This window comes from Pelobates fuscus, chromosome 9 (assembly GCF_036172605.1).
Source record: "Pelobates fuscus isolate aPelFus1 chromosome 9, aPelFus1.pri, whole genome shotgun sequence".
Taxonomy (NCBI): Eukaryota; Metazoa; Chordata; class Amphibia; order Anura; family Pelobatidae; genus Pelobates; species Pelobates fuscus.
In genome coordinates, this window is record NC_086325.1 from 127273152 (window position 1) to 127297910 (window position 24759).

Below are 24759 nucleotides of genomic sequence, written 5' to 3' on the forward strand. Positions count from 1 at the left end.
TAAAGGGCAATACATCCCAGGGCCATAGTCGCAGGGCAGGAGGCTAGCAACCAGGCTTCTCCAGTTCACAGTGGCGAGGTTGGTTCCACCACACTGTTTCTTATTTATTCTACATGAGGATTATAGGTGAAATATCATGTTTACACATGATATGCACATATTTAACCTGTTTCTGATAGAACTATGGGAATAATAATTTCTCTATATGGAGATTATGGGTGGAATATGATGTTTAAACATGCCACGGATCATATTTGACGTGTGTCTAATGGAACCATAGGTATAATTATTTAACCATTTTTTGATGGAATCATGGGTATAATTATTTTTCTACATGGGTATTATGAGTGGAATATCATATTTACACATGCCACAGAACATATGTAGCCCGTTTCTGATAATAATATGGTCATAATTATTTTTCTATATAGGGATTGTGGGTGAAATATTATGGTTAAACATGCCAAGGAAAATATTTAACCTGTTTGTGATAAGAATATTTGTATAATTATTTATATATATATGGGGATTAACCCCTTAAGGACTGAACCAAATGTACTAGTTGTGAACAAACCAAAACGTAAACAAAACCTGGCATTTGCGCTATATGTCTGTCCAACCGTAATTCACCTCTTTCATATTAAATGCACCCCCCCTTATTATATATCATTTTATTCAGGGCTTTCATTTAATATCAAATATTTAGCTATGAAACATAATTTAATATGAAACAATGGGAGAAAATACATTTTGTTACTTTTTTAGTTCTAGATGACATTTTAACTTTCAATGTCATAATACTGTTTGCTTTTACTGCAAAAAAATACACATATTTGTATTCAGCAAAGTCTCACGTGTAAAACAGTACCCCCTATGTACAGGTTTTATGGTGTTTTGGGAAGTTACAGGGTCAAATATACCATGTTACATTTGAAACTGAAATTCGCCAGATTGGTTACGTTGCCTTTGGGACTGTATAGTAGCCCAGGAATAAAATTTACACCCATAATGGCATAGCATTTTCAATAGTAGACAACCCAAGGTATTGCAAATGGGGTATGTCCAGTCTTTTTTACCATGTACAGGTTTTATGGTGTCTTGGAAAGTAACAGGGTTAAATATAGTGCTAGCAAATTAAATTCCCTTCACTTTCGGCATGGGTTGTCAGGCAGGTCCCGCTAATTGTAATTAATTAAGATACCTAATTATTAAAAAATATTACATAAAGATATGTGTAGAATTAATATATGTATATATACGTATGTGTATATATATATGTGTATATATATATATATATATATATAGCAATAAGAGATGCACTCTCTGGTCTTAGTAAATGATCAATAGGTATATATATCATTTATTTTAAAATATTTTTATTTATATATAGGTATAGAACAAAATAACACATGTATATATTATTTAATTATTTATTTTTAATTATTTTTTTAATTTTATTTGTAACGTATTTACATATTTATTTTTATATTATATATAAATATATATATATATATAACAATAATTATATATTTAATCAGTATCAGTCTACGTGTAATTTGATATTAATATATACCGTATATACTCGAGTATAAGCCGACCCGAATATAAGCCGAGGCCCCTAATTTTACCCAAAAAAACTGGGAAAACTTATTGACTCGAGTATAAGACTAGGGTGGGAAATGCAGCAGCTACTGGTAAATTTCTAAATAAAATTAGATCCTAAAAAAATTATATTAATTGAATATTTATTTACAGTGTGTGTATGAATGCAGCGTGTGTGTATGAATGCAGCGTGTGTGTATGAGTGCAGCGTGTGTGTATGAGTGCAGCGTGTGTGTATGAGTGCAGTGTGTGTGTATGAGTGCAGCGTGTGTGTATGAGTGCAGCATGTGTATGAGTGCAGCGTGTGTATGAGTGCAGCGTGTGTATGAGTGCAGCGTGTGTATGAGTGCAGTGTGTGTGTATGAGTGCAGCGTGTGTGTATGAGTGCAGCGTGTGTGTATGAGTGCAGTGTGTGTGTATGAGTGCAGCGTGTGTGTATGAGTGCAGCATGTGTATGAGTGCAGCATGTGTATGAGTGCAGCGTGTGTATGAGTGCAGCGTGTGTATGAGTGCAGTGTGTGTGTGTGTGTATGTGTGTATGAGTATGTGTGCAGTGTGTGTATGAATGCAGTGTGTGTGTGTTGCAGAGCCTTGGTGGGGAGTGGGCAATTTTCTTTTTTTTATTATTTTAATATTTTTTTATGATTAATTTTTATTATTTTATTTTATTTTATTTAATTATTATTTTTTTATTTTAATATTTATTTTTTATTATTTTATTTGTAATATTTATTTATTTTATTTTTTTCGTCCCCCCTCCCCTCCCAAATATTGCTCTCAGTTTTGACAGTGTTCCCATTAGAGCAAAAATGGGAAATGTCTGAATCCTGGTCTGCTGGTGAGCTTTGAGGATTCACTTGGCAATCATTGCTCTAGGTGGCATTACTATTTTGACATTTATTCACTAAGCAGCAACCTGTGGGGAAATTAACACTGAATTTTAAATGTATAGAAAAAACGAATCCAAGAGCAGTCTACAAAAGAAACATTGCCATTTCCATCACCAATATTTATTTAAAGGAACAATGCATGCACCATAAAAGCTTCAGTTGATTGAAGTGGTTATGGTGCCTGGAGTCAAACATCAATGCAACTCACTTCAACTAAATGATGAGTAGAGATGTTGATCTCCTGCAGCCTGAAGCCCAGCTTCTAATGAAGACCTGGCAGATCAGCATTTCTTCAGATGATATGCCCCACTTCATGCCATTCCAGAAATAGCAGGCATTTTATGACCAATCCCTGCCCTAATCCTTGGCATGAATTGGCATAGTGAGAGGCAGAGCAGCTTGGCCTCAACAATATTGTCTTTGGAGCCTTGGCGTCATGCTGTTTGGAACACAGAATCTCTAATAAACGGTGCATAAACCATTTATTAGAGCAGGGAGGGGGGCTCCTTCCCTGGTGGTCTAGTGGCATTGGTAGTTCAGTGGGGGCTGTGGGGGCTGTGAGAGAGCGTTACTTACTTCTCCTGCAGCTCCTGTCAGCTCCCTCCTCCTCTGCGCCGGTCCGTTCAGCACCTCTATCAGCTCACACTGTAAGTCTCGCGAGAGCCGCGGCTCTCGCGAGACTTACAGTGGGAGCTGACCGAGTTGCTGAATGGACGCCGCGGAGGAGGAGAGAGTTGACAGGAGCTGCAGGAAAGGTAAGTAATGCTCTCTGCAGCCCCACAGCCCCAGTCTGTATTATGGCAATGCAAATTGCCATAATACAGACTATTGACTCGAGTATAAGCCGAGTTGGGGTTTTTCAGCACAAAAAATGTGCTGAAAAACTCGGCTTATACTCGAGTATATACGGTATATATATATATATATATATATATGTGTATATATATATATATATATATATATATATATATATATATATATATATAATAAACAATACACAAGATCCAGCGCACTCTCCTATCCACTAAACAGCAACTTCAATGTTGACAGATTTTATTAGTTTGTAAAAGTTTTTTTTAAAACCACCTAATCTAGGCAAAACAATGGGGATTTAGTTACATTATATGATCATACATTGCATAAGCCTGCCACAACGTCAATGTACCCCATCTTTGGCAGGTCCTACTCTCACAGTCTAATGTCTGCTCTTATGAGATTAACCGCTTACTTGGGAAAAAATTCCATCTGAGGCTCTCTGCAGTACAAGGCTAAATAGGGACCGGAGATGAGGCACCTGTAACAGGGAGGGTGAATGGACGCCGCGGAGGAGGAGATAGTTGACAGGAGCTGCAGGAAAGGTAAGTAACGCTCTCTGCAGCCCCCACAGCCCCAGTCTGTATTATGGCAATGCAAATTGCCATAATACAGACTATTGACTCGAGTATAAGCCGAGTTGGGGTTTTTCAGCACAAAAAATGTGCTGAAAAACTCGGCTTATACTTATATATTATATATATTAATAGTAAAATACACCTAGACAGTGTATGTGTGTGTATGTGTATGTATATGTATATAGTTTTTTTTACACTTATTTTAATTAATTTTATTTTATTTCCAGCCAGCAGGGGGACTAACTGTCATTACGGTTAGTCCCCCTGCTGGCAATGCACCAGGCAGCTAAACCAGCCATGTGATTGTGAGGTCCTCGCAAGGACCTCACTCTCACATGGCCGGGGGGGGCCCAGGAGGACGGACCTCCCCCCAACCGCGATTGCCGGCGTGGGATCGCCGGCGACCGGGTAAGTTAAAAAAAAAACGGAGGGCGTACTATTACGCACGGCGGCGTTTAGAGTTGTAATAGTACGCCCTCCGGTCTTAAAGGGTTAATGGTGGAATATTATGGTAAAAAAATAGCAGGGAACAGATTTAACCTGTTTCTGATGGAATCATAGGTATGATTAATTTTCTATTTGGAGATTATGGGTCGAATATCAAGGTTACACATGACAAGGAACATATTTAACCTGTTTTTGATGGAATCATGGGTATAATAATGTTTCCATATAGGGATTGTGGGTCGAATATCACGTTTACACTTGCCAAGGAAAATATTTAACTTGTTTCTAATAAGAATATGGCCATATATTTTTTTTCTGTGTGGATGATGGGTGTAATATCAACAATATTGATACCTATTTGTAAAAGATTATGGGTATAATTATTTTTATATGTGGGATTATAGGTGGAAATTCATGGTTACACATGCTCAGGAACATATTTGACCATTTCCGATGGAAACATGGGTATAATTGTTTTTTATATATAGGGATTATGGGTGGAATATCATGTTTATACTTGTCAATGAATGTATTTGACCTGTTTCTAAGAAGCATATGGGTAGGCATGTGCATGGGGAAAATTTTCGGTTCGGTTCGGCATTCCGAAATTCGTGACTTTCGCAGTTCGGCACTTCGGCAACTTCGGCGCTTCGACACTTCGGAACTTCGGAATTTCGGGACTTCGGGAACTAAAAATTACTTAGTATTAGTAAATTTTGCCCCTACTCGCTATACCGTGAGTAGGGGCATGTCTATTAAACAGTGAGCAGCAACTAATTTTACACAGCGTAGGAAAGTTCTTTGGAATTTTCCCACGCTGTGTATTTTGACTCATAACTCTCTGATTGGCTACTTAATCCACCAATCAGAGTGTTATGAGTCAAATTACACAGCGTGGGGAAATTCCAAAGAACTTTCCCACGCTGTGTAAAATTATTATTATTTTTTTTTTACCTGTCAGTCTCTTCATTTACCTGTCAGAGCACTCTGATTGGATGGCTTAAACCCACCAATCAGAGTGCTCTGAGCCTAGTTGCAGGGCGGGGCAAGGCTTTATAAGCCTCCCCCCGCCCTGCAGAGCTCAGTCTGTGCGGAGCCCTCCATGGGTGAAGATGGATTATTTAATTTTTTTGCGCTCGTTTTTTTTTTACTTATTTTTTTAAGTGCGTCGGTTATTATGAATTTTGTATTTGTCCTTTTTTGGGGCTGAAAAAATAAGATTTTAGAAGAAAGAAAACATCAAATGGTAAGTTTTCTTTTTTTTTTACAGGTACTTATTTAATGCCCCCCCTCATTATTTGTAGGGTGAAGGGGGTAGGTAGGGGTTAGTTTTTTTTCTGGGAGGGGGGTGACTAGGGGTTTGGGGACCCCTTGTCACCTGGGGGGAGAAACATTTTTATTTAGGGCCCCCACCTGCCGCTTAGGGGTGGGGGCCAGGGGGGAGGACAATAGGTCCCCCCCCCCTTATTAGCATTTAGAGCCCCCACCCGCCGCTCAGGGGTAGGGGCCAGGGGGAGGACATTATGTCCCCCTTATTAGTATTTAGGGCCCCCACCCACCGCTGAGGGGTGGGGCCAGGGGGGGACATTAGGTTCCCCCCCTTATTAGTATTTAACTCCCCGCCCACCGCTCAGGGGTGAGGGCCAGGGAGAAGGACATTAGGTCCACTTACCAATATTTTTATAGATATAGGCCATGGCAGCATTACAGATGTGTAAAGCTCCTCCCACTCCTGAATTGGACAGGAACACCTACCAGTTAAACAATAAAAAGAGACTCCATCCCTTACATCCTCAGGTTTAGTCCAAAGCCACAAACAAGAAACAAAGTAAGAGCAGGCATGTAGTGCGCCATGGCCTTTTTCTGGGAAAAGAAAATAGTGGTAAGTATGGAATTTATTTTCTGTTGACCTGAATATATTCATACAGCACTACAGATGGGTAATAATTGTATTATCAATTGATCATAATGATGTTGAAAAAACACGTCTGCCACACAGAGTCTTGACCCCGAAGTGCATAACTTTTTAAAGTTAAAGTAGGTAATGGAATGTTTTCCAAGGATTTAAAAGGAAGAACCCGATAAGGCATGAAGGACACGTGACAAGTCCAATGGAGGGGAGGAAGATTTCACCAGAGGATGACATGTTTGAAATAATCCTGCTAATATCATGATCAAGGGCAAGCTTTCTATCCAACAGAATGGTGAGAGCAGATATCTGGAGTCTTAGAGAACTAAGACTTAGTCACTTGTCAAATCTGTCCTGTGGGAACTGCAGAATGTTGCTAATGTTCAGGGCTTGAGGAACAACATCATGAAGGACACACAAGTTACATAAAAATACCCAATATCTAAAAGTATGCTGAGGAAGTAGACCTCTTTCTTGCTCTAAGCAAAGTTTCTATGTGACTAAGGTCCTTGACTGAGGTAGAAAAACCCTTGTCTAAGATTTGCTGCCTCTGAATCGCCATGCCATCAATTTCAAGAAATGGTGTGCAGGATGAAATACTGGGCTTTGATGTAATAATCGTTGGTGGACTGAGAGATCCAATGGAGGGTTACTGGATAGTTTCTGCAGTAGGGGAAACCATGGACATCTGGGCCAATGGGGAATGACCTATATAATGACCACTTGTTCTTGTTGAATCTTCTTCAACAGAGAGAAGATGAGAGAGATTGGGAAAAACATATACCCCAGACTTAATTTCCACTCTCAAGGCAGGGCATCTCTGTTCGGATTTGTGGCCAACAGGTCTATGTGAGAAAGACCCCTATTATGGACAATGTACTGGAATACCTGAGAGGAGAGAGACGACTCTGTTGCATCCAACGTCACTCTGCTCATGAAGTTTGCAAGGAGATGTACTTTGTCTGGAAGATACACTGCCTTCAAACTTTCCGAGTTCTTCTCTGCCGATGTCATGAGAGGAGAAATAACCTTTACCATGCTTCTTTATCCCCCCTGATGGTTGAGGTAAGCAGCAAGCATAGTGTTGTCTACTCTCACTTTGACCCACTGAAGTTTCCAAGAGGGGAACTGGAAAAACTGCTTGAATTTTCAGAACATTGGAGGAAAGATGAATAGATCTTTAATTCCGTATGCCCGAAATGTGTTGAGAACTCAGGCTACTGTTGTTATTGTTATCCAATGAATTTGTTCCAGAGGAAATCCCCAAAAAAGATTACTGTCTTCCAGCCACTAAGATAGATCATTCTTGACCTTGGAGGATATAAGGATCCTTTGGTTCAGATCTTCATTTGTCTCAGGAAATGAGTAAAAAAAATTAGTGAACTGTGAAAGGAACTCCATTTTAGGTATTCTCCTGTGTGGTGAATCACCAAATAATATATATATTACAGAAGGTTCTTCTACATTAAAAGGTAGTAATTAGAAGGCAACAACACAATACTATAAATTTATCACAAACACACAGCCCAGACCCACGGAGCAACAACCCTTTTTAAATCTATCTATCTATATAGTAATCTCCTTCCCCACTCGTTTGATCTCACCCACGGTTAGGTCTTCACATCTATTAATAGCTCACTGCTGCAAGTTCAATATCACATCCACCAAGGAAGAAAAGGAAGCAACAGGCAGTAACATAGTTCACCAAGATAGCACATGGCGTCTGCTCACGTCTGCTCTGTAGCACAGTAAAGAAGGAACAGGGAAGAATGGAGATAGGGGGAAGTGGTTATCTCTCTCCTGACTTAAAGGCGTAAAGATATTGAATTACCCAATTACCATATCAAAGGGTAAAGCTTATCCCCCTGCAAGAAAGACATACATGAGCTTGGTCACATGACCCCTGGTCACTATATCAGTTTGATAACAGAATTGTCACTGTAGCGGAGAGCTGATATCCCACAGCTATTCTCCACTAAAGATCCCAGGGAGGCTCAGGAACAAGGCAATAGTAAATCCACAGGCAGAGTTTCCAGCAGGCAAAATAACACAGCAGTATCCCCACAGCAATCCCAATAACTGGACGACACACAGTTTCAGGAACAGAACTGCTGGCTGGCACATCCAGCCTGCCTTTTATTACAAATGTACACATACAGGCCACACCCAGGGGGAGGCATAAAACAACCAATAGTATCATGGGTGCAACCCACGGATTCCCTCCCCTTAGCCTGAGAGATAATCCACTTATTATACAGTTTCAAACATAACTTTTACACAATATCTATAACTTCTACAATATCCGTGCTACAAACATAAAACATGCATTTTCGTAATCAGCAGACTTCAATTAGTAATACTCTCAAAAATCGTCCCAATCCCTCCAGTAGATCAATAGTTAGTTGGAGGTCCCTTTATGACCGACCGCAAGCACATTTTCCTGCCCAAAACAGTTCCATAGATTTGAGCTGTGCGGTCGGTCAATTTCTGGCATAAAAACGGCTAAGTCCCGTTCGAAGTGTGGCCGGTACTTCGACGTTAGTCGAAGTGTCGAAGTGGAGTCGATGGTACGGGTCGGCGGTGTTCGAAGTTAAAATGGCCGCCGCCACGTGGTCCTTTGTTCGATGCCGTGCACTTCGACGACTTCGACAGCTTCGACGATTACTTCGGCACTTTGACGGTATCCGAAGTGCCCATTTAACCCCTTAAGGACCAAACTTCTGGAATAAAATGGAATCATGACGTGTCACACACGTCATGTGTCCTTAAGGGGTTAAAGTAGCAACACTGCCCTGAGGTAATCCAAGGGCCAGGAACAGTATTTGTCTTTAGGGCCAAGGTAGGGTAGGTGAGGGCAATCAACAATACAGGAAGGGGCAGCCACAACAGGGTTCCGCTACAGTCACCACTTTCCCTCACTTTTTCTTCTCTTATGTTGAGCTAATATCTATCTAAACTATGAGATCTGAAGTAGGAAAGGGGAGCACAGTGATTATAGTGAATGGGATAAGCAAAGTGAAAGAAAACAGTCAAATAGGGGTTGCATCACCCCACATTTCCCCACTTTTTCTTCTTCTTTGTTGCTCCATTATCTAGTTATCCCTCTAGTACAAGAGAACCTAGTGGGAGCAAAAACCTGATATACAGGAGAAATTCAACCCACTGTCCCTCCGGAATAGTTCCCTCAGGGACATAAGTTCTCCTGTCGATTCATAGATTATACAAATTTGTCACAAAAAAACAGAAGTGTGTGTGTGTGTGTGTATTAAAAGTTCATGTATGTGCAATGTAAAACTTTATTGAAGAATGTATGAGAGAGAGAGAGATAATATATCCCCCTTTTTAAGTTTCTTCCTCATCTATTTCATTGCCACACAAAAGTATAGTGTAATTATGAGCATGAGTACTAGCGACAGAGTTTGTAGAACTGGATGTGATATTTGCGGAATTCCATACTCTCAATCCAGTTCCGACTCCTCCAAGTAGAGCTGCAAATATGTCCAATTTTTCCCGACTCCCTGCTTTACCTAAACCATTGCCGCCGTTGTTCCGGACACCTTGGAGGAATAGAAGGATTATTAAAATGTAGAGTCTAACTTCTCCCTTGTTTGGAGTATCTTCTGGCCATATTGCCTGTCTCCCCATCCCTACTGTGATACAGCTTATACTTATCCATCCTGTAACATGGATCCACCACGATCTTCTGTTGACACACATTGTCATACTAATAGAGCTTTGCCTTGCTCTGTGGGAACACTAGATCTCATCATTAGAAATGTATAGCTATATGGGAGACTGGAAGACGAGAGAAAGAATGAAACAAAAACAAAAAAAACACACACACAGATGTAGAGTTATTAATTGCTGGGACCCCCCCCCCCCCAAATGATCAATCTTTCCCTCCTCTCTCATATGTTCCCTAAGCTATTTCATGTCTGCCTCCAATCTCTCAGTCTGTCTCTTTAGGTCCCAGTATTCTCTATTCCCTTCTTTATTCCTCCAATTATCCCAATTCCGTCTATTGGTCTGATGCTCATCCCATCTATGGTTCCTCCTCCAATTATTCTCCCAATAACTGTTCCTGTTGTTTCTTCATTTTTCTCCCAAACTGTGATTTTCCCAGTTATTATTTCTTATTTTTAGCCTCTCCCAGTTATTATTATTCCAATTATTATTGATTGCCTGAGACTCTTCCAATCTATTTCTCCCATTATCTCCCATTACATTGCCTCCTTTAGCACTGTCCCTATTCCTATGGTCCCTCTGTGGATCTCTCCATCTTTTGTCAAAGTCCTGTTTTGGTCTCCAGTTCTCATTATCTCTCTTGTTCTGGGGTACATCCCACCTCTGGTTTCTCCATTGACCATCTATATATCTTCCAGACTCGACCTTGAATGTTCTTACGCCTGAAACAGAGCAGGCCTGGTCTGTGAAATGATGCTTGATCCACCAATTGTCAGCTTTAGTTAGTACCATTTTTAAGTCGGTTGGTGTTGGATCAAAAAGCCTAACAAATTCTTGACACTCCCAGTGAAGGGTTTCCATTACTTTAGCAATGTGTTCTGGTGAGCCCAACACCAGGGGCTGTTGAGGTTGGCGCAATGTAGACCAGAACAATAACCAATGGGCTACCTCTCTAGGACCATCTGTTGGCCTCATGCTAATATTCTCTAGTTCTTTCTCTATGCTAACTAGATAGAAATTAGTTGCAGCAATTCTTCTTGCCTGATCAGACACACTGTTATTAAATCCAAATAGTCTGCTAACCAGAGGGCCCATAGCATATTCTAACAGTTCTGTCCATTCCTCTAAGTTAAGACCTCCTTTTTTAGCTCTATCTGCTCCCCTCATAAACGAATGTGTAAACGTATTAAAGTTGTTAGTTGGCATACTTCCCCACCATTTCTGGAAATTGTCTTTATCTGCCATAGACATTGGTCGAGTCTGCATAGAAAATCCTGTAGATGCTTGCCTTGCATTAAATAATTCTGATACAATAACTGGTGCTTGTGATATGGTATTTACTTGTGTAACAGAATAACATAAGAACTCTTTTCTATTTTGGTTCATTTTCGGCACTGGTTCTTTATTTTGTGCCACGAACATATCCAGATCTGGATATATTTTGGCAATGTCTCTAACTTCTTCTTTTATCCCTTATAATTTTGTTTTATTTTTATAGTCCATTATTATGTTTTGAAGTTCTGTTATTTTTACTCCATAAGCATCCCTCTGCTCTTCTATTTCTCTTAACTCCTTTTCTAGTTCCCCAACAATTGTAGTTGTTCTCAAAGCTGCAATTTTTAAACAATCCCATTTGTCCATTGCTTCTTCCATTTTATTTGTTGTTTCCAAATTATGCTGCCGTAATTCAACAACTATGTATATTAGGCCTCCTATTGTGGCTACAACCACTTGTGTGACCAAACTTTTTCTTTTCTTTGTTCTATACGTTTTGTTATTTACAATTTGTGTAAGTACATCCAGTAATCTCTCCTCTTTTTCACTGTCTGGGTTTGTTGGCTCTGGAAGCTCATATGGACCATCATGTTTTTGAATATGTTTCCTAAAGTATTTGGCCCCTTGAAAAGACATTCCTACTCTTTTACTCACCCAAGTAAGAACCCAATTTAAATCAATTTGCAACTAAAGTAGCACGCTTCTGAATCGCCAACAATAGTTGATGACTATTCAGTATGCCAGGTGTAAATAGAAAAAACAAAAAACAAAGCTCAATTACCTTTGTATGCTAAACACAATGGGTGGGGAACACAATTTCCACAACTCTACTGTGAAGCTTGACTTAGGATATGGCCTAAACACACGCCCAGTTTTGTTATATGTAGCAAAAATAGACTAGTCCCACAATGCACATTATATTTACCTTAGTATGGTGAAAGTAATACTTGCTAATTAACTTCAAAACCAGTAGTGCCTAAATTAGCATATTAAAATATAATCGCAAGGTCTGAGGGTAGGAGTCATACCTGAACTAGGATATTCAAGACACACAAAAAAGTATAAAGTATGGAAGCCTATAGTGTATTAAAATGCAGGCCTGAAATAAAAACATAAAATAAAAAATGTTTTGTTTTTTTTTTTTCTCTAGGCCTGTGCTATGATTGCCAAAACACAACAAAACTATTATACCTTTGTTTTATGTAGCAAACATATTCAAAATTGAGGCCTCTGCTGGTAGTGTATTTTAAATAAAAAATAAAAAAAAAGGCCTGAAAAACTACTAGGCCTGAACTATGATAGTCAAAACACAACAAAAGTAATTATAGGACTAAACTCGGATATTTGAAACACACAAAAAAAACCTGTATTATACCTTTGTTTTATGTAGCAAAATAAGCTAACAAAAGAATCAAATCAGCATAAGTACAAAAAGAAGACTCATGGAAGCCTACTATAGTGTATTAAAATGCAGGGCTAGGCCTGTGCACAACAAAACTCAACTCAGATATTTGAAACACACAAAAAACAACCTGTATTATATCTTTGTAAAATAGCAAAATACGCTATTACAATATAAAGGATTAAAAACTCAACTCAGATATTTGAAACACACAAATTTATTTATGTCAGGCTGGGAAAATGTGTTTATTTATAATAGCTATGAATGGGGGGCAGACCTAGTCACATACCATAGATACATTGATTATTTGTTTTTAATATGGCAAAGTACCCAAACAAATTTAGATATATATTTATTTTTTTTAAATAGATAAATGATAATTCGGGGATCCACCTCACTAGCTCTCACAGCACATCTAGTATTACTTTTCTTGATCTGGAGATTTATGTAGAAAAAGGAAACATTAAAACAAAAAAACAAAAATCAAGAAAGTGGACAAATATAGCTATGTGTTGTATAAAAGCGGCCACTGTACTCCCTGGTTAGATAATATCCCAAAGGGACAACTCCAGCTATTATAAAAGAAATTGTACAGAGCAATATTTTCTGAGAAGAAATACCCTAGAAAGATATTAGATATGGCATATGTGGAGGTGGCTAAATTGGATCAGGATGACTTAATTTTTAAATCACAAGATTTATGTGAGACAAAAAAAAGATAGTACATTATCCCTAGTGTTTGATTTTAATAATGATTTTAGGAAAATCTAATCTATAATCAATAAACATTGGCCCCTTTTTAAAAAAAGATAAAGAACTGTCAAAAATGATCCCTGATAGACCTTTTTTATTACGTTCAGAAGAGCACACAATTTTTAAAGAATGCTAACTTTTGACCTTCCCTGAGACAATAAAGATAACGTTTTTAGATAACAAAAATGTTTTTTATTCATGTGGAAAATGTACAGTCGGTAAATGTAGTAAAAATGAAACTTTAAAACCAAATATACTGAAGAGGATTTTTATATCAAAGATTTTATTACGTGTTTTAGTACATTTTTTATTTATTAATGTGTCCTTGTGGTCTACAGTATGTAGGCCGAACTGTACATCCTCTTCATAAAAAAAATTATGAGCATATAAATAATGTCAAAAGAGGTTTTGAGCAACATAGCATTTCAACCCATTTTTAAAAGTACCATAAAGTCTAATCTTCTTAAGGATCCCAATAGTTACAAAATCCTGGAGAGGTGGTAACCATATGATTGCAATCAGGGCCGGATTAACATAGGGGCTGATGGAGCTGCAGCTCCAGGCCCAGGCCCAGGCCCATGGCATAGGCCCATTTAAAAAAAAAAAAACTTTTTTTTTTTTTTTTTTACACACACACTACTCTTAGGTTTGCCACCTGACTGGTATTTTACTGACACAGCCGGTATTTGAGGCTGCCTGGCCGTGCCGGTGTTGCAGTAATAACAGCAATACAAATGCAGGTATTTTTCTCAGAATAAGTGGAGATTACTCTGCAATACCAGCACCGGCCAATAGGGGTCACTGTGTGTGGAGAGAGGCAGGGATAGGAAGTTACAGCATATCCCCATAGACATATAATACCTAGACGCCGTATTAACCTCGGGGGGCCATGAAATGCGGGCGCCATTTTGGGCAGGTCACCCGGTGTGGTATTATATGTCTATATATTAGGACTTCTGTCCCTAATTGTTTTAATTTACTTTGACTTAGTGACAAATCTCACTTTAGTAAATAGTGATGTGATTGTTTAATTTCTCCAATTCTCTTTATGCTATCTCTAAGCGGACTTCAAAGTGCAAAAGACAGAGCTCACAATAATAAAGAGTTGTAGATATCTACATTTTATTTTGCACAGTTCCAAAATCCATATTAGTAAAAAATAGGTGAAAAGTAAATACATTACAAATCAGGCAAAGATCCAGTCCCACTTTAAAACATGTATATTAAGAGGATAGATTGTGGGGTTAGTTCACTAAACTTTTAATTTTAGCAAACCTAAATCCAAATGCAACGCATAGTTTCAATCTGGAAATTCAAATAATTTCAATGTATTGAGTAAACTTAGTCGATAACTTAAATAACCACAGAGGTCTTAAAGCAGCAAATGTCAGTTAAATTTATTTAATATCCCAGGATTAAACATCATGCTACTGGATCTATACACCCTCCGGGTGGATTTTAAGACTAACCATGTTTACTTTGAGGACCTTGCTCTGCAGATCATAGACATATATGTTCTATATATGTATATGCTGCAGATCACACTGTGACCGATCCAAAATGGCGGCCCCGCGGCTCATCAGCGCCAATAGGAAGTAGCGGTCAATGCGACGTCTAGGTATTATATGTCTATGCATATCCCTGCCTCTCTCTACTACTCACTGATCCGTGCGGAGCAGCAACACAGCACAGAGTCCAGACAGCAGCTCTACAGCTCAGGTAAGTGAGGGATGGGGGGAAAGGCAGCAGGGACACATAGGGACACTGAGACACTAGGGGACACATGTGGACACTGAGATACTAGGGGACACTGAGACACTAGGGAACATATGGGGACACTGAGACACTAGGGGACACATGGGGACACAGACACTAGGGGACACTAAGACACCAGGACACATGGGGACACAGACACTGGGAGACCTGGGGACACTGAGACACTTGGGCACACATGGGGATGCTGAGACACATGGGGACACTGTTTCTGCGAGTGTCCCGATGTCCCCCATCCAGTGTCGCTAGTGTATCAGTTTCCCCAAGTCTCCCAGTTTCTGTGTCCCATGTATCTCAGTGTGCCTAGTGTCCCCATGTCCCCATGTGTCCCAGTGTCCCCATGTCTATGTCCACAACTGTCCCCATGTCTCACAGTGTCCCCAAATGTCTGTCTCCCAGCCAGTGTCCCCTAGTCTCTCAGTGTCCCCTAGTCTCCCAGTGTCTGTGTTCCCTCGTCTCTGTGTCCCTAGTGTCTTAGTGTCCCCAAATGTTTCAGTGTCCCCATGTCTCCCAGTGTCTGTGCCCCTAGTGTCTCAGTGTGCCTAGTGTCCCCATGTCTCCCAGTGTTCCTATATGTCCCAGTGTCCCTATATGTCCCAGTGTCCACATGTCTATGTCCACAACTGTCTCCATGTCTCCCAGTGTCCCCAAGTGTCTGTCTCCCAGCCAGTATCCCCAGTGTCCTCTAGTCTCCCAGTGTCTGTGTTCCCATGTCTCTGTGTCCCTAGTGTCTTAGTGTCCCCAAATGTTTCAATGTCCCCATGTCTCCCAGTGTCTGTGTCCCTAGTGTCTGTGTCCCCATTTCATCCCAGTTTCCCTAAATGTCTCAGTGTCCCCATGTCTCCCAGTGTCCTCATGTCTCAGTGTCCCCATGTCTCAGTGTCCCCATGTCTCAGTGTCCCCATGTCTCTCAGTGTCCCCAGTATCCTAGTGACATGGGGACACACTGAGACACTGGGAGAAATGGGGACACTGAGACACTGGTAGACTAGGGGACTGGGCAACATGGAGACACTGACATTGTGATACATAGGGACACTGAGACACTGGGTGACTTGCGAGACTGAGACACTGGGAGCAATCCATCTATACAGCAGAATCAAACTGTGAGTAGTTTGTTGGTGATTTTACAGAATTTTCTCTGATGTCACTCCTTGTGATTATACAAATGATTAAGGCTGGTATTTTTTTTCCAAGAAAGGTGGCAACCCTAACTACTCTTCACATACTCTTGCTTAAAGTAGCACTATAGGGTCAGAAGCACAATCATGTATTTCTGACCCTATTATGTTAATGTGGTGGATTCTCAGTAAAAATAAATTTACTAGGACAAGATTGCCATGTGGCATATGTGTAAATGTTGGTGTATCAATTAGTCAGTTACACGTAGCTAAGATACAATCAACACTGTATTGAGCACGTGCAGGAATGTAGAAACTGAAAACACTTCCCCATCTCCATTGTTCTGGGTGAGCCATGTGGTCTAACAGGTAAGGGAAGTTAGGCTTTGTTCAGCTGATTAGGTAAAGAGTATATGTGGGTAGAGTTAACTATAGGAGGAGCTATATGTCTATATTATGCATTTACACAGTCAGTTCTGGGCTCAGATCTTGTTGTATTTTGGTGACATTAGTCCCTCTGAGCCCCGGTCGGTGAATCGAATAAAGAATCTCTTCCTTCCTGAAGAAACCTGTGTCCACTTCTCTGTGCTTGGCTTCCGTCAGTTTCTCCGGTATCATGAAAACCACCACCCTGGCCCCTTCTTGCCTCCCTAAGTATAGTAAAATATAATTTGTATTCAAGTCTGCAGCTGCTGGCTCTGCCTCTGAACTGACTGTCTGCTAACATCATTAGAAGTGTTGGTCTGAGCAAATTACAATACTTCCCCATAGGATTGGCTGAGACTGTCAACTAGGCAGATCAGGGGCAGAGCCAGCACAAGTCATAGCCCTGGCCAATCAGCATCTCCTCATAAAGATAAATTGAATCAATGTATCTCTATGAGGAAAGTTCAGTGTCTGTATGCCGAGGGTGGAGACACTGAATGGCAGTGCTCTAGCAGCCATCTAAGGAGTGACCAGTGGAGTTATTTTCTCTGAAAAGACAGTGTTTACTGCAAAAGGCCTGAATGGAATGATTCTACTTACCAGAACAAATAAAATAGGCTGTAGTTGTTCTGGTGACTATAGTGTCCCTTTAAGTTTGGAAGCTTAAGAGGGATGTATGGGAACAAAACTTGTGTAGACTGGCTGACAATAAAATTAGTTTAGGTAATGCAGACGTTGGTCTCTCTAACACTGTGGCATGTCCCCATTCTTCTACACTCACTACATCAGACTATATACCAGGAACTTCTGCCTGCTAGTAAGAAGGTAAGGAGACAAGTGGACCAGTGAGTGCTAGGGGACAGTCCTTAGAAAGCATCATTAGACGCATTTATGTCAAGGTCAGGGTGCTGCCTGCATAGTTTACCCTTAGTTGGACAGCCTGCATGATTGGCAGGCAGCCTGACATGCATTTATGCCAGGCTGTCCTTCAAATTCCTTGGGCAGACATGTCCCCTTTTTGGGCACGTTCTTCCCTTTTGGCAGGTCTGGTCACGTGATTCGCACCAGTGGCCCACCCTTTTACCCTGCTCATTGACTTCCTGCTTCACTGGACACTGCTGTTAGTTGGTATGGATTTACTTGAAAGATGAAACCACAAATTAGAGAGAGATTAGCATAGAGCATGTGTTTTCTTATAGCTGCATCTCCATCAGATACATGATGCTTGGGAGATATGGTTGTTTTAGTGTTTTTGGTCGATAAGATTCCGTAATTAGGCCCATCATAATTATCAGCACCAGGCCCAGTGTGCTCTTAATCCGGCCCTGATTGCAATAGGTAAAGAGGAGATGAGATGGGTGCATAGATTAGGGACATTGGAACCTAAGGGGCTAACTATAGAATTTAATTTATATAACTTTTTATAATTTTTCATAAAAGTTCACCTTGACATTTGTATTTTTTTAAGCATATTTTTTTAGAAGGTTCATTTTATAAAGATGAGGGATTTAAAAAAAACAACAACTTTTAAAGACATTGATATCTATTAAATGCCAATTTTATTTTTATTATAAAATAGTGTATTACAAAATGTATTATAAAATAGTTTTTAAATACTATACTGTTTCCCTTTTTTTCCGTGAATAGCGGGTTCCCTCCTTTTTTAAAAAACATTTTTTTTAAAAACATTAGATTTTTCATATGAAGTTTTTTAGAAAGAATTTGTTGGTAATGTACTATGTTACCACTTATATTTTTTCATTTGGTCCAGGAGTGTGTATTTGTGTACCTAGTTTAATGTTTGGGTGATGTACTACTATTGAAATTAAGAGTCAAGGGGACTTTTGTACAGAGACTCTTTACATAACATTTTGGATGATAGCCAATGATTTTATGGACTCTGGAGCAAACACACCCATACTGGCAGACTTAAAAGGATGACAGCAGCAAAAGGGGAGTGTGAACTGAGGAAGCCGATTACAGGTAAAACGCATCATCATGCGGTCATGTCCCATACGAAGCTCTGCCTCCAGGAAATACTTTGTGTCTTGTGAGTTAACACCAAGCCGGCAACAAAAACCGATGGGACAGTATTCAAGTTAAAAGGGAGGAAGACGGAGTGGGAGATGATGTGCCAAGAGGCTTGTGAATCTGTGAAGATTGTCACATAAAGTATGATATTTACTTGCTGCTGCCATCTGGTCCTTGTTTAAGTATATTCCAATGTGCTAAAAGCTCTCAACTTGTGAGTGGGATTCTATCTTTATACATTTAGTAGATACCCCCTACTGTATTACACTATATATTGTTTTATTTTTCTCTTGTTAGTAATTTACATATGTCGTGGATCAAATCAAGTGTTTGATAATTTTGTATATCTGCCCCTGTCTAAATTGAATTAAATGTGTGCATGCTCCCAAAAGTAATTCACACCAGACACAAGTTTCAGGTTAATGAAAAACTTGAGGAATGTTTAATCCAGGGGGCCAGTATGCCCCTTATAAAGCAGAAATACATCATATGCATAATTATAGATAACAGAGAAAATACATCAACAATTGGTTAGGTGTTAAGTGGTTCATCTAATGCACAGCCCACAGGGTGTGATGTCACTGACTGTCATCATGCAGTTTTCCTCCACATTCCAGCACCATCTTGTTAATTGGGTGGTTAGTCGATGGGAGGGGTAACTCCTAGCAGCCGGTTTGAACAGTTAATGAACACAGGAGGGGATGGGTTGCTCTAGCAGCCAGTTTGAGCAGTTAATGAACACAGGAGGGGAGGGGTTGCTCTCGCAGCCTGTCTACAGCCTGTCCCTGCAGGCGTTTCAGTGTAAACACTGCCATTTCCACGAAAAGGCTGTTTCTACAAAGAAGTAAGTAGAAGTATAGATCAGGGTGTTGATAGTATAGATCAGAAGTAAGTAGAAGTATAGATCAGGGTGTTGCAGTGGATGTGATCTATTTGGATTTTGCCAAGGCATTTGATACAGTTCCACACAGAAGATTAGTGTTCAAACTCAAGGAAATCGGTCTAGATCAGGGATAGGCAACCTTCGGCAAAGCATCATGGGAGGTGTAGTCCAAAACATCTGGAGTGCCGAAGGTTGCCTATGCCTGGTCTAGATGAAAATGCTTGTTCTTGGGTAGAACATTGGCTTAAAAACAGAGTACAAAGAGTTGGCGTTAATGGTAAATTTTCAAGCAGGACAGAGGTGGCAAGTGGTGTCCCTCAGGGGTCTGTTCTGGGACCCCTTCTATTTAACATGTTTATAAATGATCTTGAAGACAGCATTGAAAGTCATGTTTCAGTGTTTGCAGATGACACAAAATAATACAATGTGAGCAAGAAATTACTTTGCTGCAGAGGGATTTAGGCACTCAAATGGCAGATGAAATTTAATGTTGAAAAATGCAAAGTTATGCACTTCGGCGTAAAGAATACACAAGCAATGTATACCATTAATGGAAGCAAATTAGGAATAACAACACACGAAAAGGACTTGGGAATTGTTATAGACAACAAACTATGCAACAATGTGCAATGTCAATCAGCAGTGGCCAAGGCCAGTAGGGTATTGTCATGCATGAAAAAGGGCATTCATTCTCGGGACGAGAATATAATTTTGCTTCTTTATAAATCACTGGTAAGACCACACATTGAATATGCTGTGCAGTTTTGGGCACCTGTTCTAAAGAAGGATATTATGGCACTAGAAAAAGTGCAGAGGCGGGCTACAAAATTAATAAAAGGAATGGAACATATCAGCTATGAAGAAAGGTTAACAAATTTAAACCTATTTAGTTTAGAAAAACGTCGCCTGAGAGGGGATATGATAACATTATACAAATATATTCGGGCCAAGGCAAACCATTGTGTGGAAATCTATTCACAAACCGGACTTTACATAGGACACGAGGCCATGCGTTTAGACTTGAAGAAAGAAGATTTTGTCTAAGGCAAAGGAAAGGTTTTTTTACTGTAAGAACAATCAGGATGTGGAATTCTCTGTCTGAAGAAGTGGTTTTATCAGAGTCCATACAGATGTTCAAACAGCTACTAGATGCATACTTGCAAAAACAGAATATTCAAGGATATAATCTTTCAATGTAGGGAAATAACTGCTTGACCCAAGGATAAATCTGACTGCCATTCTGGCGTCAAGAAGGATTTTTTTTCCTAGCTTGTTGCAAAATTGTGCTTCAAACTGTTTTTTTTTTTGCCTTCTTTTGGATCAACAGCAAAAAACAAATGTGAGGAAGGCTGAACTTGATGGACGCAAGTCTCTTTTCAGCTATGTAACTATGTAACATTGCTGCTTAGTAACACCTCTAATGACAGTCACTCAGATGGCCACTAGAGAGTCCTGGGTCACTGCTGCACCACGTGCAGCACCCAGGTTCAGTGTCTTTAAGCTCTGCATGGAGGCGGTGAATGTTCCTCATAGAGATTGATAAATGTAATGCATCTCTATGAGGAGATGAAGATTGGTACATTTGCTGCGCATGCACAAAATCCGCCCAATGTTTTCCTAAGGGAAAGCATTGCCTTAGCTGAGATCATAAAGATTGATCATCTCAGCCATGGCGAAACTGGCACGGTGTAGGAAAATGGGAAGAAAGGTGAGTAAAAACACTTTTCTCATGCGATCGGAGGGGGCAGGTACCTAAATGCGCACACACTGACAGGCTCACACACACACAAACTCTTGACAGGCTCTCACACACTCTTACGCTGACAACAGGCTTGCACGCACACACTGACCGACTCGCACACACAAACTTTGACAGGCGATCACACACACTCCTGACATGCTCTCGATCTCACACACACATATATGCAGGCTCCATCAAAGCTCCCTCCCAAACTAGAGAGCTGGCAAATCCCAGACGCCAGGGCAAAATTTCTAGTCGAGCCCTGAGTTAAAAGAATGCCCATCAACCAATATGTTCTGTAGACACCCACCAATGAGGAGAAGGCATGGGATAGTGGTTATGTCCACTAGTTATTACTTAAATGAAGTGTATAGGTTGTTGGGGGATACCAACACCTATATTAAACTTTATTGTAAACCTAAGAGATTTTAATGAAGAATTACACTCTCTATTAGAGAAAGCGAAAAAGGAAGACATAAAGTTTGTTTCTTTTCTGTATCAAGAATCTCCAAAAATCCCAACATTCTACTTCCTCCTCAAAGTGCACAAATGTAAATCAAACCCTGGTGGGGGATACGTTTGGGAGAGCTATATAGAGAGGCAGAAGGGTGGTGTAGCGCCTACTATGTCCTCGAAGATATCAAATAAAAAATAAACCTTATGGTGTAGTATGTTGGTAATAATGATAAAAAATAGAAAAGAGGTAAATCACTCAAACTTTTTGGGAGCCTGAGTGTAGCTTCAACCTTTACACTTGGATGGAATAATCCCCGCCTAGGATATACCGTCCCATTGAGGAATCAATCTGGTGTCTGAAATGCAGCTGGATTTATGAGCACCTAGATCCTTGGTGGGGACAAAAAAAAAAAACACCTACACCTATTGGATTGAGCAATCTGTATTTGCTCTACTAAATGTGAGTACGTTTTCATCTTATCATCCATATTTTAGTTCCATAGTTACGCATTATTGTGATTTCTCTTTTCTTCTATGTCCACACACGGAGAGGCCAAAGCACCACTTGTATCCTAGAGTGGAGATTATACCACTCCAAGCCATATCTGGGGAGCTGACGTTCTGGCTCCATAATATATCTATGAGGGTACTGCTGTAGAGGAAGACTATTTGCATATCTGGTGACTACATTATATCCCTAGGCAGGATTATTCTACCCAAGCGTGAAGGTTGGAGCCACACTCAGGCTCCCAAAAAGTTTGAGTGGTTTACCTCTTTTTTATTTTTATAAATCATTATTACTCTATTACATATGTAAAATAAAATAAAAAAATAAACCTTATGGTGTAGTATGTTAGTAACGGTAGATGACCGGTCACCACTAGTGTCGGCCTTCAGGGTCAGGAAGGCCCCCACAGCACCCACGGACACACCCCATGACATTATAGTTGTCTCAAGAGACATTACAGTGAAAACCGCTGTCATGGCGCGATCTAGCAAAAAGCCAAATCTGGTGATCGCAAACAATAGGATTTTGATATATGATGACTTACCCTTCACAGTCCTCCTCGAACGGCGCAAATTCATGCCCATCACCCAGGCCCTGCGAGATCACGGCATCTAATACCGATGGGGGTTGTCCGGAACACTGGTGGTACCGCAGGGAGATGAGATACACACCCTGTTGGCCGCTGAAGACCACACAGAGTTCCTAAAAAGACTCAATATACCAGCATCGACCCCCTCGGAGCAGCTCACAACAGGGGACCAGAAAGCAGTGAACCCTGATGTGAAGCAGAAACGAGGAAACAGACTCACAGGAGACACCCCCCATAAAGAGACTCTCTTGTCCACACAACCTACGTTATCATCAACGAGGCTCCAGCGTTTCACAAGGCCACAGAAATTACATTTTATAGTACTGAATAGGTGGTATTTAGTTCCCTTTAAAACATCTAAATTTGCTACTTCAGTCTCACCAGTTTGCTGGAGGTGTAAAGAACAGGTGAGATTCTTTTTACACAAATAATGGTCTTGCAGTAGGATTGGTGTAATGTAGCAGAGCCTGTTTGATTGTATTTCAAAATGTACTCAAACCAAGGTCACTAAGCCGGAAAGAGCTCTTCTTCACTTAGACTTCAACATGCTGTCAAAGTGAAAAAGCAGAGATATGTCAATTCAGTTTTTCCTGGTGATGAAAGTTATAATTTGCTAGGAAATGTAAACAATATCTTGAAATATTGTGAGGTTATTAATCAGATTGGTTATCCATCCTTAATGGAAAATGAATATTATATTAGGTTTAGTGTATTTGAATAAGTATCAAATGAAGAATACTGTTTGTATAAGTGTCACATAAGCAGAGACACCATTAATGTGATGTTTTGTGATTTAGGATTGTATTGTAATTTAAGAGTAAATACTTTTTTTCTGTGTATTTTGCAAAATGTAACAAAAAAATTAATATTTTTTTTCACAATGTGCCTCCTGATAAAACAAACATGTTTAACAATGTGTTTCTCTGTTTGTAGGAAAGCTCATCTGGTACTTCGAAGACTAGAAAAAGTAAGCAGCCATTGTTCAGGTCTGCTCAGAAGCACACACATCCAACGTCGGATTGACAGCATGCCATACTTAATGTGCCATAGTGAAATCCTCCAAACTTCAGAAATTATTTCATACAGTATTCTGATGGACAATAAGGTCACATGTGAAGAAAAAATAGTTTCTATGCCACGCAATATGTATGGAGATTCAAAAGGACAATAAATGTGCCTGCAATATCCTAAAATGTTTTAGATTAACTGGTAGTAGCATCAAAATATAAAAGCTGAAGTCAGCAACTATAAAGGTTATAGAATGAAGGAACAGATACGGTGGACCTTAAGGAGACCTTGATTTTTTAATATGACAATGACCTCATTTACATTCCAGCTGATAATGGCCTCAGTTTAGGCCTTAATTTAATATGTTTGAATCATAATCAAACATGATCACAATCTGACCTCCATTTTATATTTTTGGATAAACGTTTCAAACAATTTGACTACATAAATTCCAATAAACTTGGATAAATAATTTGAAAGGTTGTAATCTTCGCTGAGGTCTATGTTTGGGCTTGATTTAATATTGTCAGACAAGCTTTGCAAATTATTATTTTTAACATTTTTCAATACATTTCAATTTTTTTTTTTTTAAATATATCATGAATATGAAAAAAAAAAAATATATATATATATAACCATATATACACACATGTATATACTCGAGTATAAGCCGAGTTTTTCGGCACATTTTTTGTGCTGAAAAATTCCCACTTGGCTTATACTCGAGTCAAGGTCTGTATTATGGCAACTTACATCCTGGGGAGGCCAGCAGCAAGCTGTTACTTACCTGTGCAGTAGCTCCGGTCAGCTCTGTTCACCTCCCCCGTTCAGCTCACAGCGTGGCACGCAGCCCGCGAGACTTACACTGTG

General features: G+C 39.8%; 1 protein-coding gene across 1 annotated transcript in view; it reads left to right on the forward strand.

The window, feature by feature from the left end:
* The window catches only part of ASTN2 (astrotactin 2), a 925983-nt gene extending 901659 nt beyond the window's left edge, over positions 1-24324 (forward strand). Inside the window, exon 21 of the mRNA XM_063432386.1 lies at positions 23815-24324. Within this exon, the coding sequence (XP_063288456.1) occupies positions 23815-24052 (238 nt within the window). The 3' untranslated portion in view covers positions 24053-24324. The remainder of the gene's footprint in view (positions 1-23814) is intronic.
* The last annotated feature ends 435 nt before the right edge of the window (positions 24325-24759 follow it).